The sequence below is a fragment of the Venturia canescens genome, chromosome 1 (genome assembly GCF_019457755.1).
Source record: "Venturia canescens isolate UGA chromosome 1, ASM1945775v1, whole genome shotgun sequence".
Lineage (NCBI taxonomy): Eukaryota > Metazoa > Arthropoda > Insecta > Hymenoptera > Ichneumonidae > Venturia > Venturia canescens.
In genome coordinates this window covers 7,742,222-7,754,969 of record NC_057421.1, presented here as the reverse complement: position 1 = coordinate 7,754,969, position 12,748 = coordinate 7,742,222, and the positions used below count along the sequence as shown (strand labels likewise).

Below are 12,748 nucleotides of genomic sequence, written 5' to 3'. Positions count from 1 at the left end.
TAGCGACGAGTATACTCGAAAACTGGCCGATTGCCAGGACCATCTTCAATCTTCATTTAGGCATTTTCAATAATAAGAATAATAATAATAATAAGCCTCTCAGTGGGTAAAATACGACCGTGATATCTTCATTTATTTATTTCCGTTTCTCATTCTCGTTTCATATTTTTTTTCGTTTTCGTCATTTTGTTCTTTTTTATAATAATAAATATGTTGTTACACTGTAACGTAAAGAGTATCGTGTAATTATCGCAAATTATATATATATATATATATATTTATTTATTTATTTAGATTTCGTTCTAACCTCGAACTTCATCCGGAAATTTCACATTTGTAGGATCAACGACGCTCTCGTTCGAAGTCAGATAAATCATAAGAATATACATATGTATACATATATTCCCTTTTTCAAGTATACATTATATGTATAGAAGATTTTTATTTATATTTTTTCATTCTCTCATTTTTCTATAGACAGCACAAAACACAGTATTATACAGTATCGTTACAGCGACAGTTGTTTTCGTGGTAGAATCTCCAATCACAAGCAGAAGTCGGTGGAACGGAAAAAACCGTTTATTCTCATTCCTTTTTCAAAAACTTTGAAATGTATAATCACTACTGAATATTCTCTGGGTCTTTAATACTCACGATCTAAAATGAGCCTGAACCATTAATCCGGAATGGCAAGAGTACGAAAAAAATATTGAAAAATTGATCGAGTTTTCCTGCGGTCCGAAATATGGATAAATTCTTTGGAATATTTATGAATCTACGGACTTTTGAGGTAATTCTGTCGTGGTTGATGCTTAAGTGGTAGGATTCGCACAGAAATATTGAAGACCATTATTCGTTTATTACTGAGCGTTCTCTCGAAAATTCAGGGCGGGTTATCGACCGATTTCAAGAATCGAAAATTATTTGAGGGCGAGGTTCAGTGCGACGAATTTACGAGTGACCGGAATACCCAATTTTCGATCACAATTTATAAACTCCAAATTTGTCGCTTATAGTCTCAGAAAAACAACAATATTCGGTCTAGTTTTTATGTAATATAAGTTGAAATGGATCTCCGACACAATATTTATCATGTGCCTTTACATCGCCATTGTTTTGACACTTTGTAAACATGGAGGTTAAACCGTGTGTGTGTCGGCGTAGTCGAGTATACTACGCGAGCCAATGGAATAACTATTATTTCAGTTTTACAATTATATTCAACTACGTAATAACTGGTTTTTATAGACACAAATTTTTTCACTGAAAAGTATTATTCTTACGAATGTCAAGCATTGTATTAGGCCTAAGAATTGAATACGGACATTGGTATGACTAGCAACCACGACAGGATTAACTTGTGTTGGTAATTCTACTTTTTCTGGATGCAATCGTCGAGAGTGTTCGTTCCACGCCTGAGATTATTGCATGATTATAACATAAACCATTTTTGAAAAACGTGTGTCAAATTCCTGGTTTTTCGATTAATTCTTTTAAAATATAAAAATTACTGCAACTTTCCGGAATTATTTTAACCGAATATCAATCTTCGTGACAGTTCCAAGATGCTGAATTTTCTTTCTCCACTTTGGACGTTTTTCTGCGCTAAGTTTGACGGATATTCGGGACGAAAGATAATTTCCCAAATCATTGGTACGGAGCATGAGATAACGATGGAGAAAAAAAATGAAGAAAAACCGTTTTTTCTCTGCACCGACCTCGAAATGAGTACTTTTGAAAAAATCTTTCGCATCTACAGTTTCCGAATAGATGATTCTCGGTCTTTCGAGCTGCAACGGGATTCTCACAATCAATTTTTCGGTAAGATCTTTGTTTACCACTTTGATTATCATTATTTTGTTTCCCCCTTCCTCGGTCGACCCACCGTTCGAAAAGAATTCGGAAAATCCTCTAATAACGAACGTGGCTCATAATTTTATCGATTTTTCCAAGAAATATAAATTTTAATATGAACATTCTTTTACGAGAACACAATCATAGAATTTTGAATAAAAATCATCACGTTTCACACGCCCCAAATCCTCAACATATTTTCTTTTTTCTCTCGAATAGTTTTTTTTTAAGTACTCATTAATATCCACAAAATTCATGTTATTTACGTTTGTCGCATACCACATATATGTACATCCACATTCATTCGTATACGCACGCACGAACTCACTTGCACCCATGCGGTCGGGGGGAGGGGAGGGGGTGCGTTCTATAAAATCGATGCTTCACCGCAGTCAACAGAGCATTAAAAACGTATTTGTTTTTTGTTCATAATTTAGTGGGCAGAGTGAAATCTCTGCTCGAATGGAAACACATCGATGTTTCAATAAAATAGTACGAGCCGTGAAAAATCTTTTGAAAAGACAGTAATGCGATTTGTTTTTATCGGGCGTTGAATTTTTGTGGTGAAGTTTATATTGTGTTTTTTCCTTTTTTTTTTTATAAATTGTTCTCATTTACATATATTTCACAATATTTCACAGAAAAAAAGTCAACGTATCGTCACAATATTTCAACATAGCACGCTAAAAAAGTGCTCTCGGAAAACAACAAAAAAAATGTTGAAAAAAAAAGTTCCAATCGCCGGATACAAATTTGCCTAATTCGTGTTATTCTGTCATTTTTCTTCGTTTCTTTCAATAATACTCGCAAATGAGATCGTACACTAATTCACGCATGAATTCCCGACGCTCATTCATAGTTTTTTTTTTCTGTATTTTTTTTTGTTTTTTTTTTTTATAAATAATTCATTCTATTATTTACAGCGTAAACGAGTTACGAGCTTTGTTTCTAACAGTAAAAACGTTTGCACGCTTTAAGCGTGAATAATTTATATTATACTTACAATTACACAGTGCCGAATCATTCGAGGATTGGAAGAACGTTTTGAAAGTCGCTAAGGCGTGCCTGTCGATATACTTTTTCGTTATTTGGCGGCTGTCTCCGTTTGTTGTGTGTGTGTGTGTGTGTGTGTGTTTTTTTTTTTCGCTTTTTCGAGTCGTACGAAGGAAATTTATTTACAGTATGGTCCATCGTATGTGGAACGAAATATTGTTTTTTATTTCTCATCGCGGTGCCTTCGTTCTCAGGACCTGTCGCCTCACCCGAGTCATGAGTGTCAAAGTATCCAAATAAAAAACTCAATGCTCCGTGAGACTGACAAACGAAAAGTGTGCAGGCCTACAATTGGGAAAATTCATTCAAAAGATTCTTGGGATTCCTTCTCTCAACTCCGGTTGAACGAATCTCCTCGGAAATGTTAAGTAATTTTGGTTTGGACGAAAAAACAAAGAATTTTTCAAATTTTTTAGTTTTAAGGAAAAATGCCCGATTGTGGAAGAAAAATTAACCGAAAAAATGACTTTAGCAAGTTCAGAGAGAACGGAAAAAATGGAAAATTGTATTTTCCATTTTTTTTGGCTTTCATTCGTCTGCACGAACAAAATACACCAAAGTGTTGAAGACTCGTCGAATTAGAGTGGAAAGAAAAATCACGAAATCACACTTCATAGCACTGCGAGCCACGATTTCGTTGGATCTCCTGCTTCCATATATCCAGCTCTGTCCCAGTGCAGTAAGAGGATCGTGTTGGAAGAATGGAAGAGACGACAAAGCGGAGAACAACATTTATGTGTTATATATCGATAGGATTGCACCTTAAGTTTCGCAGAGGATAATGTCACGTGGCTTGAACGACGGAAGGCTCAGAATACGTGTGAAGAGACAAAGTGAGACGAGCTTTGTCAGCGTCAAATGTCGTGCGTATAAAAAAAAAACGACGCCGAAGTTTGCATCGTTCGAGTCCAACGAAATGAAGGAAAAAAGATTTTCAATTCATCATTTACTCACTAATCATTGATGTGGGTTGAAAAATTACAAATTGCAAATTCGGCAGGGAACAAAATTGGAGATTTACTGAAATTATTCGACAGTTTTTTCAAATCATTTCGTTGGACTCGAACGTTGCAGACTTCAGCGTCATAAAAAAAGTGCTTTGAAGCATGATCATTTGCTACCGAAAATGAGACTCGCAATCTCGATTTAATCAGTTTTAGATCTAGTGTCAGTTTTTACCATTAAAGTGTTGACAGCAACGCGTTTTCGAGGCTGATATGTACAATGAAAATGTGCTCCGGGCATCGTCATATTTCGTGGTGAGCAATCCCTTTGTCGCAGTAATGAAAAATGTTGATAAAAAAATTTTCAGCTTCTAGAGGCGCCTCCGCACGACGGAATTAGCTAGAAAATAATTCGGTGTTTTTGTTTCCAGCTGTGAACACTCCTCGTCGTAAACCTTGGTTCGAATCGTTGGAACAGTGAAGAGAGAAAAAACGAAAAATCGAGGATTGTCGATGAGGATCGAGGGACGAAGCTCAGTGCAAAAATTGGACGTTGTAAGTTTCGATTTCCATGGGCTGCACAGCTATTTCTTGAAGGCCTTTTTTCAAATGCTCCTTATATTTGGTACCAGTGAGCGAAGTCTTAGTGACGTTAAGTTTGCTGAGTTTGTAGAACGAAGTGCCGGAAGTGAGTCGATCGTTGAGAGGACAATGTTTGAGGGAAGCGTCAGCACCGACGGAGCAACTGTAGCCCTGTCGATGGAGGACCATGAGGGCGCTATTCACAGGGAAATGTGGAAGTTTTTGATCGTGATTAGTTCGCAGGTTCATGAGATGAATATCGCAGGGAAAGCTGTGAGTGATTAATCTCGTTTCGGGGCTTAAAGCTATTTCGCTCTCGGTGGCATCAAGGACGAATATATTGACCGGATAATTGAGAGCGTTGCTCATGTGATTGGCGAACAATGAGGGCTTGGAGTATCGGTCAACAGGAGCGTTGATGTCTTCGAGCAAGATCCAGTATTTCATGACGGTGCGACGATTGTCGAGGAGACCCTCGCCCATGCCCCTCGAGTCGTCGTACAGCGTTCTCCGGTCGAGCATAACTTCGAGCCAGCCAGGTTGATAACTGGCTGCGCCCTGTCCATGATTTACGAGGAGAGTCAATCTGTGGGAATCGTCCTCGATGTAAGCCATCGAAGTGATGGGGAAGTAATTGCCCTCGATGCCGATTCGATCGATTTTAGTTCTCTTGATCATTTGGTGAGCATTGAGGTCGGTGTAAAATTCCGGGGGCTCGCCGTTCAGGATGTCAGTCTGTAGCCTCATGAACATTTCGGTCTCCCGATTCTTCGGCGGTGACTCAAAGTCGATCACGTTCCTAACGTAAATCGCTTCGGCCAGGGGACCGTCGTCGAGATAAATGGAAACGTGGTGGGTCAACAACTTCCCATATTCTACTGTCAACCTCGCGCTCAAGCGACCCGATACAATGTAAATTTTTTGGTGCGGCGTATACGCCTCCAAAACGTCTTTGTCCGCCTCCCGGAGCGTCGGATCCGGCATGAAGAGATAAGCACCGCTGTGGAACTGCGCCGATGCGTACGCCGCGAACTGTATCGAGCACTGCATTATTTTGCCACTTGCTTTCTTCGTGACTCTCTTCAAAAAGCCTGTTTGCCCGTCGAAGACCAATTTCATCCGCTTGTTCTCCAACTGTATGTCGCCGACTTGCATCGGTTTTATGGGGAAGACCGTGTCCTTGCCGCACCTGTTGCAGTGCACCGTCGATATCGCGTCGACTGGGATTCTGTCGATTTGCTCGATGTGGTACGTCGCGATGGTCAAGGGCTTCAAATCGGCGACGAACAGAACGACGTAGACGTCGTGAGTGATGCTGGTGGCGTTCATAACCGGCGTTATTTGATAGGGGATTGGGTTTTTCAGGGGATCTAAAATTCGTATTTTGTAAGAAGTTACTTTCAAGCGTATTATTTCCTGTCTGGGTTGGGCGAGAGGATTAAAAAGTACGATTCTTCTGGTCTCTTGGCTGGTGACGGCGATGGGAATTTTTTTGGGTAGCTTTTCGTAGCTGTCGCGGTCAGATTCGGGGAGAATGTAAACCGTGTTGGGTTTGTTGGTGCTCGTTGCCGTTAGGGTTTGCAACGCGAAGCTCTGCAGGCTCGTCATGTCGGAAATGGATTCGAACAATTTTTGGGCGTAGTCCTTCATGACGAAGGATTTGCTGGTGCCGGTGATGGCGTCGTGGTGCTGAAAGAGGCCCAAGTTTCTCCGGGCTTTGACGAGCTTCTCGAAGTGAGTCTCGTACAGCTTGATGTCGTTGCCGCTGAGCTTTGCCACGTTCAATGCAATCGTGTAGAGTATCTCGGAAGATCGTAAATTAGCCTCGAGCTCGCGATCGAGGATCTTCATGTAGGGCCTCGTGGTGAAGTATCCGCTCCAGTAGGCCGGCCGGCCTTCGCTGAAGATGTCCGAGTAGACGAAAAAGTCACCCGAGAGAGTTGGAAACTTTTCGACTCGTTTTTCAATCTCTTCGAAGTAATCCTTCGGCGTGCCGAATATTATTTCGGCGTTGTACTCGTCCTTTCGGTTGTTTATGTAATCGACGAGAATCTTGTAGTTCGTGTACTGCTGGTCCCACTCGATCGGATGGTCGTAACGAAAATCATCGCCGAGTGGCATGAGCACGACGTTGTGAGTGAACAATGAACCGGTTCGGGAGAACTGTTCGAGCAGTAACTCCGCCATTTGCTTGACATTGTTTACGGTTATGTCGACCGCACGTACCGAGTACTCCGTGTATTCCCCGCGGATTTTACGGAAATCAAAATTCAAGCATACGTGGGGATGCGGACCGCAAGAGTGCTTTATGTTATAAATGTCGAAAGGCTGATTGTGTGTCAACATGTCCGACGAACCGCCTTTGTCCCACGGTTGTAACCATACAAAATCACCGTATTGTTTCTTGGCGAACCACTGTTTCCAAGCGTAATGTATCCTTTGTATTATCGTGCCGGAACCCCCGGATTTTTTCAGCAGATACGGCACCGTACCGCCGTGACCGAACGGATCGACCGCCCATCCATATTCAGGCGTTACGCCCAAATTCGTCTTCAGCCATTGATGACCTGCAACAGAAAACGATCGATTTAAGTTGGTTCCTCCACGAGACAGTTAAATTAGGAAATTATTTAAATTTGGCATACGTATTGTTTAAGGTATAACTGGATGGATAGCTCGAACAAAAATTATATCTGATTGGAGTTTCCGTACTTGGTGATGCAATAAAAATCTGAAAAAATTCAACAACATTTGGAAAGCTATGAACAACAATTATTAATAATAATATTTCCCAAAAGTTAATAACAAATTGTTTAAACAATTAATTATTTAATAATTTTGCAGTGACCTATTGTTTTTTTGTACGAATCAAATGTGTGTATTTTTCCGAATGCTCATAAATTTTTTCAGAATATTCATAGATTTTTGAAATTTCTTGAAAAAATTTTGAAAAAAATTTTCAAAAATTTGAATTTTGGATATGTTTTAGAAGGCATATTTACCATCACTTTTGAAAAGTCTCAAGGTTACTGGATCAAAAATGTACAAATAGAGCCACTTAAAAAATTTAAAAAAGGCAATTTAAAATATTCACGAAAATTCTGAAAAAAAATCATGAGCATTCAGAAAAATGCGCACATTCGATTCGTAAAAGAAACAAGGGTTTACTGTAAAATTGTTAAAAAATTATTTATTTAAACAATTTATTAATAACTTTTGGGCAATATTATTATTGATAATTGTAGTTCATAACTTTCCAAATGTTGCTGAATTTTTTCAGATTTTTATTGCATCACGAAGTACGAAAATTCCGATCAGGTACAATTTATCGGCTGGACTGTCCATCCAGTATTACCTTAACATATGAACGACATCTCTATAAAATTTTAACAAGTTTCACCATCCCGAACCCGAGATATATGTAATTGAAGTTGACTCAATTAACACGTAACATATGGACCATGCATAGGCAAACAGCACATTATTAATTCTACAGCTAGTACTAAAATTAGCAAGTTTATAAAAAACGAGGAGGATCTAGTTTGACAGATATAGTCTCGAGAAGTACGAAGGTTTAGGCTGCGTACGATATACTATTTTGCAAGCGAACAAGCGAATGTCGTCTGTATAGGGAACCTTTTCTGTGTGTTGAAACGTAGCCCGGATAGTTCCGTCAAAAAAATTTACTCGCGATTTCAGATCAAAAATACTTTGAGAACAAATTTTACGAAAACAAATGATATTTGTACTATATCTGCTGGCACCGAGTACGTATATAGGGTCTTTACAAAGTTATTGATTACGATCCGAACGAATTATCAACCCTTTTAATATGCAGACAGTATATAATTTTTGGTTGAGGCTGGTCGTAGGGGATCGACCTTAAATATCGCTCTGTAGAAATCACATTGTCATGTGGGACTTTCATTTTCTTCATCCGACAAATTCTCTATGAATGGTGGCCACTTGAACGTCACAGCTGAAGGGAAATCGACCAATCTCGAGTAGAGAGCACGGCTCGTCGTGACTCGCTTTACAAAATGTTTTTTTTTTTTTAATACGTTGCGTCAAGACGCTATCGCGTCGCAAACATTTGTATTTTCCGATTCCGTCGAACGAGCTTTTCACAGCTTTGACATCGACGTCATTTAAATTCGAGACTTTCATAGACTTTTTTTAAAAATTGATGTTTTGCCTTCAGCCCTTTATCTCTTGGGATTTTTCAAGTTTGCTGCGTTTAATAAGCTCATCGCGGTGCTGTGATTCGTCACGAGGATTATTAGGATTATCATACGATTACCGAGCGTCAGTGGGAAGAGGGAAAAGCTTTCCTGGCTCGTTTCCGGGAATATTATCGAGAAAACCATAGAGTAGTTATTTGAATTAAAAAGTAAAACGATCGAAGGGAAAATCTTTTACGAATTCATCAAAAGCACGCTTATTTCGTGCAATGAAGTGTATTAAATATAATGCACTCAAAAATTGATGGACAATGTGCAGGATGCTAAAAACTCAATCCGATTGAATACACAGAATTTTATTAAAAAATTTAATATGATATCCCGGCTTCGATGTTCCGTATATTCTTTCATCTCGATTTTTATATGGACGAAACATAATGAGTTTCAGAGGTTCCGTATTGGCTGGAGCTAAAGAGATGAAGAGATTGCAGCTTTTTTATCAAGCTATTCGTATCGCCCATAAATTTTTAATACGCAACGTCGATGTGTGTGTTTCACTTTTATCGTGTATGCGACTACAATAAAAATAATGATAATAAAATCGTAATAATTTTAATAAAATTAAGGTCCCGGTCGAAAAGCGCGTGGAGGAATGAAAAATAAAAAAAATGGTTAAAAAATGTTTGGAATTTCATTGTTCCCATTACGAGTTCATTGTGTTGAGAGTAGAAGCATGAAAAATAGGAGTTTTAACAGAGCTTTGTGAGCGATGTTCCATCGTCATTGTTGAAACAAAAGGATTGGAAAGAGCATCGAGCCAGCAGGGAGAAAGCCAATTCATTGGACGCGCGTCTTTTTTCCGGGAAGTTTGTGCTTTTAGCAACGATTCATCAGGTTGAAAAACCAATCAACAAATCTTTTTGTTCATTCATTTTTTCCTGTCAACGCAATCGAATCGAAGCGACCTCGGCCGAAACCGAGGCTTTTTTCCCCCGCTAAAAATCGGAGCAATTTCATTTTGTTTTATCGAGATGAAATGGAGCTTCGAGATCAATCTTCCACTGCACCACCGATAGGGAATCGACCGATCGGAGGGGAAGGGAATGAAAACGCCGGATCAACGGAGACACACAAACAAATTTATGGCTACTCAAGTAGGTCGAATCGATCCCTTATTACTAGCTCCAATATCGTTAATTCGATTCTCAAGAACAGCCAAAGTATTTTCTTCAATTCGATTCTACACTCGCGACCTCCGAATCGATCTCTGTCGGTGCTTCAAGAGCCTTGCGGGGCTTTGGCGCTCGACGTCGTGCTGGCATCGGTGGGCGCTTTCCGCCTGTCAATCGATAATCAATTATCACTGGGAAGCGAGGGAGCTCGCGCGCGGGGATACAGAGCAGCCTTTCCAACAGCACGTTCCGAGAACGAGTCCCGCAAGCTTCGATATCCTCTCGGCTGTTATCTCTCGCACATCTCGACGAGCAGCAGCAGTTCGTTATTTGAAACACGTTTATACACAAATATACCCGGGAATGAGTGTATTGACGAAACGTTGCCGCTCCCTGCGCGCGCGTTCCTTTCTCAATCTTCGTGCGAAAAGCAGGCGATGACAGAGAACGAGTAACGATCGGAAGCGGATGGCTCAACCGCGGCGTTGTCTCTGCGCGGGCTTTGTAAAACGTGCCGATAATAAACATCGTTCTACGGAATAAAAGGTAATTGCTGCGCCCGAGATGAGTCAGGGATCGTTATCTCCAGGGACGATTAACTCCGAGGCAAAACCGTGTCACTTCGAATCCACGAACACGAGGCCCCACAGCTCAAACTTTATTGGGGGGGTTTTGAACGAAACTTGCGTGGAGAGAAATCTTCGAGGGGGGAGGCGCGAGAACAAGCCGAAAGCTATGGCAGGAAGAAATACAAGATCGCTATCCACAGGTACTCCATCCTGCCACTTGGCGAAACGTTCAAAGTTCCTCTTCCGATGATCGCTCCACCCCTCTGCTCGATCCAAACTTTCTTAAGCTTTTACATCTTAATCCAGAGACTGCGGTGCTCGGAGATCATTCCCTCTCACGCTCTGCCACGCCCCGTGTCGGGATTCGCGACGAAAACACCGAGCGAGATGAAGGGAAAGGGTCGAAAGGGAGCAGGGAAAATACGTTGCTGCTTTCGAACTTCGGGGGACGCGCCTCATCGGGGAAGTATATAGCCGGCGTGTCGCTTCCTTCAATCCCGTTCAGCTGACGATACTGGTTACGCTGCTTAAGTTTCTCACACAGCAGCCTCCGTTTGTGCACACTCGTGTGTGAGCATCCCTCGCTGAAAGTTTAACGGAGCCGGATCGATATATTTCTATATACGATCGTCCAAGAACAATGTTGCTCGCTGCCGGCTGCTTTCCCCTCGAGCCAGTAGAGCAGGCAACCTTCAGCTCTTATCACCAAAGTATTTTGGACCCTCGATCCTCCTCCCTGCGCACACGTTTGCTCACAACGAGATGATCGATGCGAGAGATTACCCGTGTTAAATTTATCCGCATATAAACTCTACCGACAGCCGCACCAGTTTGATCGAGTGCCCTAAACGTTCTGTGAAAATCTGCAAGCTTATCCGTACACATAATTACAATTACTAATCCCTAGGATCACTGGGGGCTTACGGGAGCGCATGCGGTCAGATCGGCCGTTGTATCTCACCAAATTATACTACGGGATCAGCGATTTATGTTAAACCGCTTTTATTCTCCGGCCAAACATATATTTTCTTCCATTAAATTTGGCATATTTTACGAATTTGTTAATTACCGGTGTACCCGGCTGTGTCCCGAGATAAGGTAGGAGTCGCGTGACAATCGATATTAGACGAACTCGCGATTTTTTAATTATATCATTTTCACGTGATAAACTTTCATATGGCTGAAGGATTTAATACGTTACCGAACATTATATCAAGAAATTTACGATCGAAAATACAAATATAACACGGCATCTTATGAGAAACCGATCCCGTCAACACTACGATTGCTGAATTCATTTCTTTATCGATTAGATACAGTTTATGTTACAATTGCACCTCATAGATTATATTATAAAGATTCCAATGTGACCATAAAAATATAGGGCCATCTACTCATTCGAAGAGAATTTTTAAAATAACTAGGGTCACCGCGCGCGCTTGTCTTTAATTGTTTTAACGCTTTTTAAATAAAAAAAATAAAAATATTACTCAGGACTATTGTTTCGAATAGTTCGTTGCAAAAATCACGGTACCTACGGTCGAATAGTAATTGCGGGAGATCACTCTTACTAAATTACTCCATCACTTCACTCTTATGTCGCTAAATAAATTTATCTGACACGATCGCGATCGAATGTGTTGCAATTGTTTCCTCCTTTTTTCTACGATCTATTAAATTTTTCTATGAAAATTAAAAATAAATAATTTTTAATAAAAAAAATTTATTTTTAATAAAAAATAAATAATTTTTAATAGCGAAACTAAATAATTTTTTACTGAAATATTACTCTGAGAAAATAAAATTACGTTTTTTGTTGAGAAAATATCAATTAAGCAAGAATAAATTTATATTTATTTTTAAAATTAGATATTTTTGTGATAATATTGTTAGAGTAAAGATAAATATTGAGAGATTTTTGATGAAAAATGATAAATGCTGATCGAAAAAGTCAATTTGGTCCGTGAAGTGAAAAAAATTGAGTAAAGGACAAACAACTTAAGATTTCAATTTTTTTTTAATTTCAATCGTGAATAACTCCTGAAAAAGTAAATTTAGGAAAAAATACTAAGAGACATTTTGTGTAGAGCATCAAATTTGTTTCAAGAATTTGTCTTCGTTTCATTTTTATATTCATTGATTCGTTAGTTAGAAAATTCCAAAGTAAAACAGTCAAATCGAAAAAACATATGGATTTAAAAAGCTTAATAACTCGGAAACGGTTCGTCTGAAGAAAATTTTCAATCAGACCTTTTTTGTAGGGAATTCAATTTTATATAAAAATAAGTGAAAATAAATTCTTTTCACTCCAATCTCCTAGCAGTTTTGACGTAAAACGTCGAATCATGCATAAAAATCAAAAACGGCAATGATAGACCTCTTAAAATTAATAT

At 39.5% G+C, this 12,748-nt stretch overlaps 1 protein-coding gene across 2 annotated transcripts in view; it reads right to left on the bottom strand.

Moving 5' to 3' along the window:
* Positions 1-107: 107 nt before the first annotated feature.
* alpha-Man-IIb (alpha-Mannosidase class II b) overlaps positions 108-12,748 on the bottom strand; it is a 176,558-nt gene continuing 163,917 nt past the window's right edge. For both annotated transcript variants that reach the window (XM_043433123.1, XM_043433122.1), the window contains exon 6: positions 108-7,000. In XM_043433123.1, the coding sequence (XP_043289058.1) occupies positions 4,386-7,000 (2,615 nt within the window). In that variant the 3' untranslated portion in view covers positions 108-4,385. The remainder of the gene's footprint in view (positions 7,001-12,748) is intronic.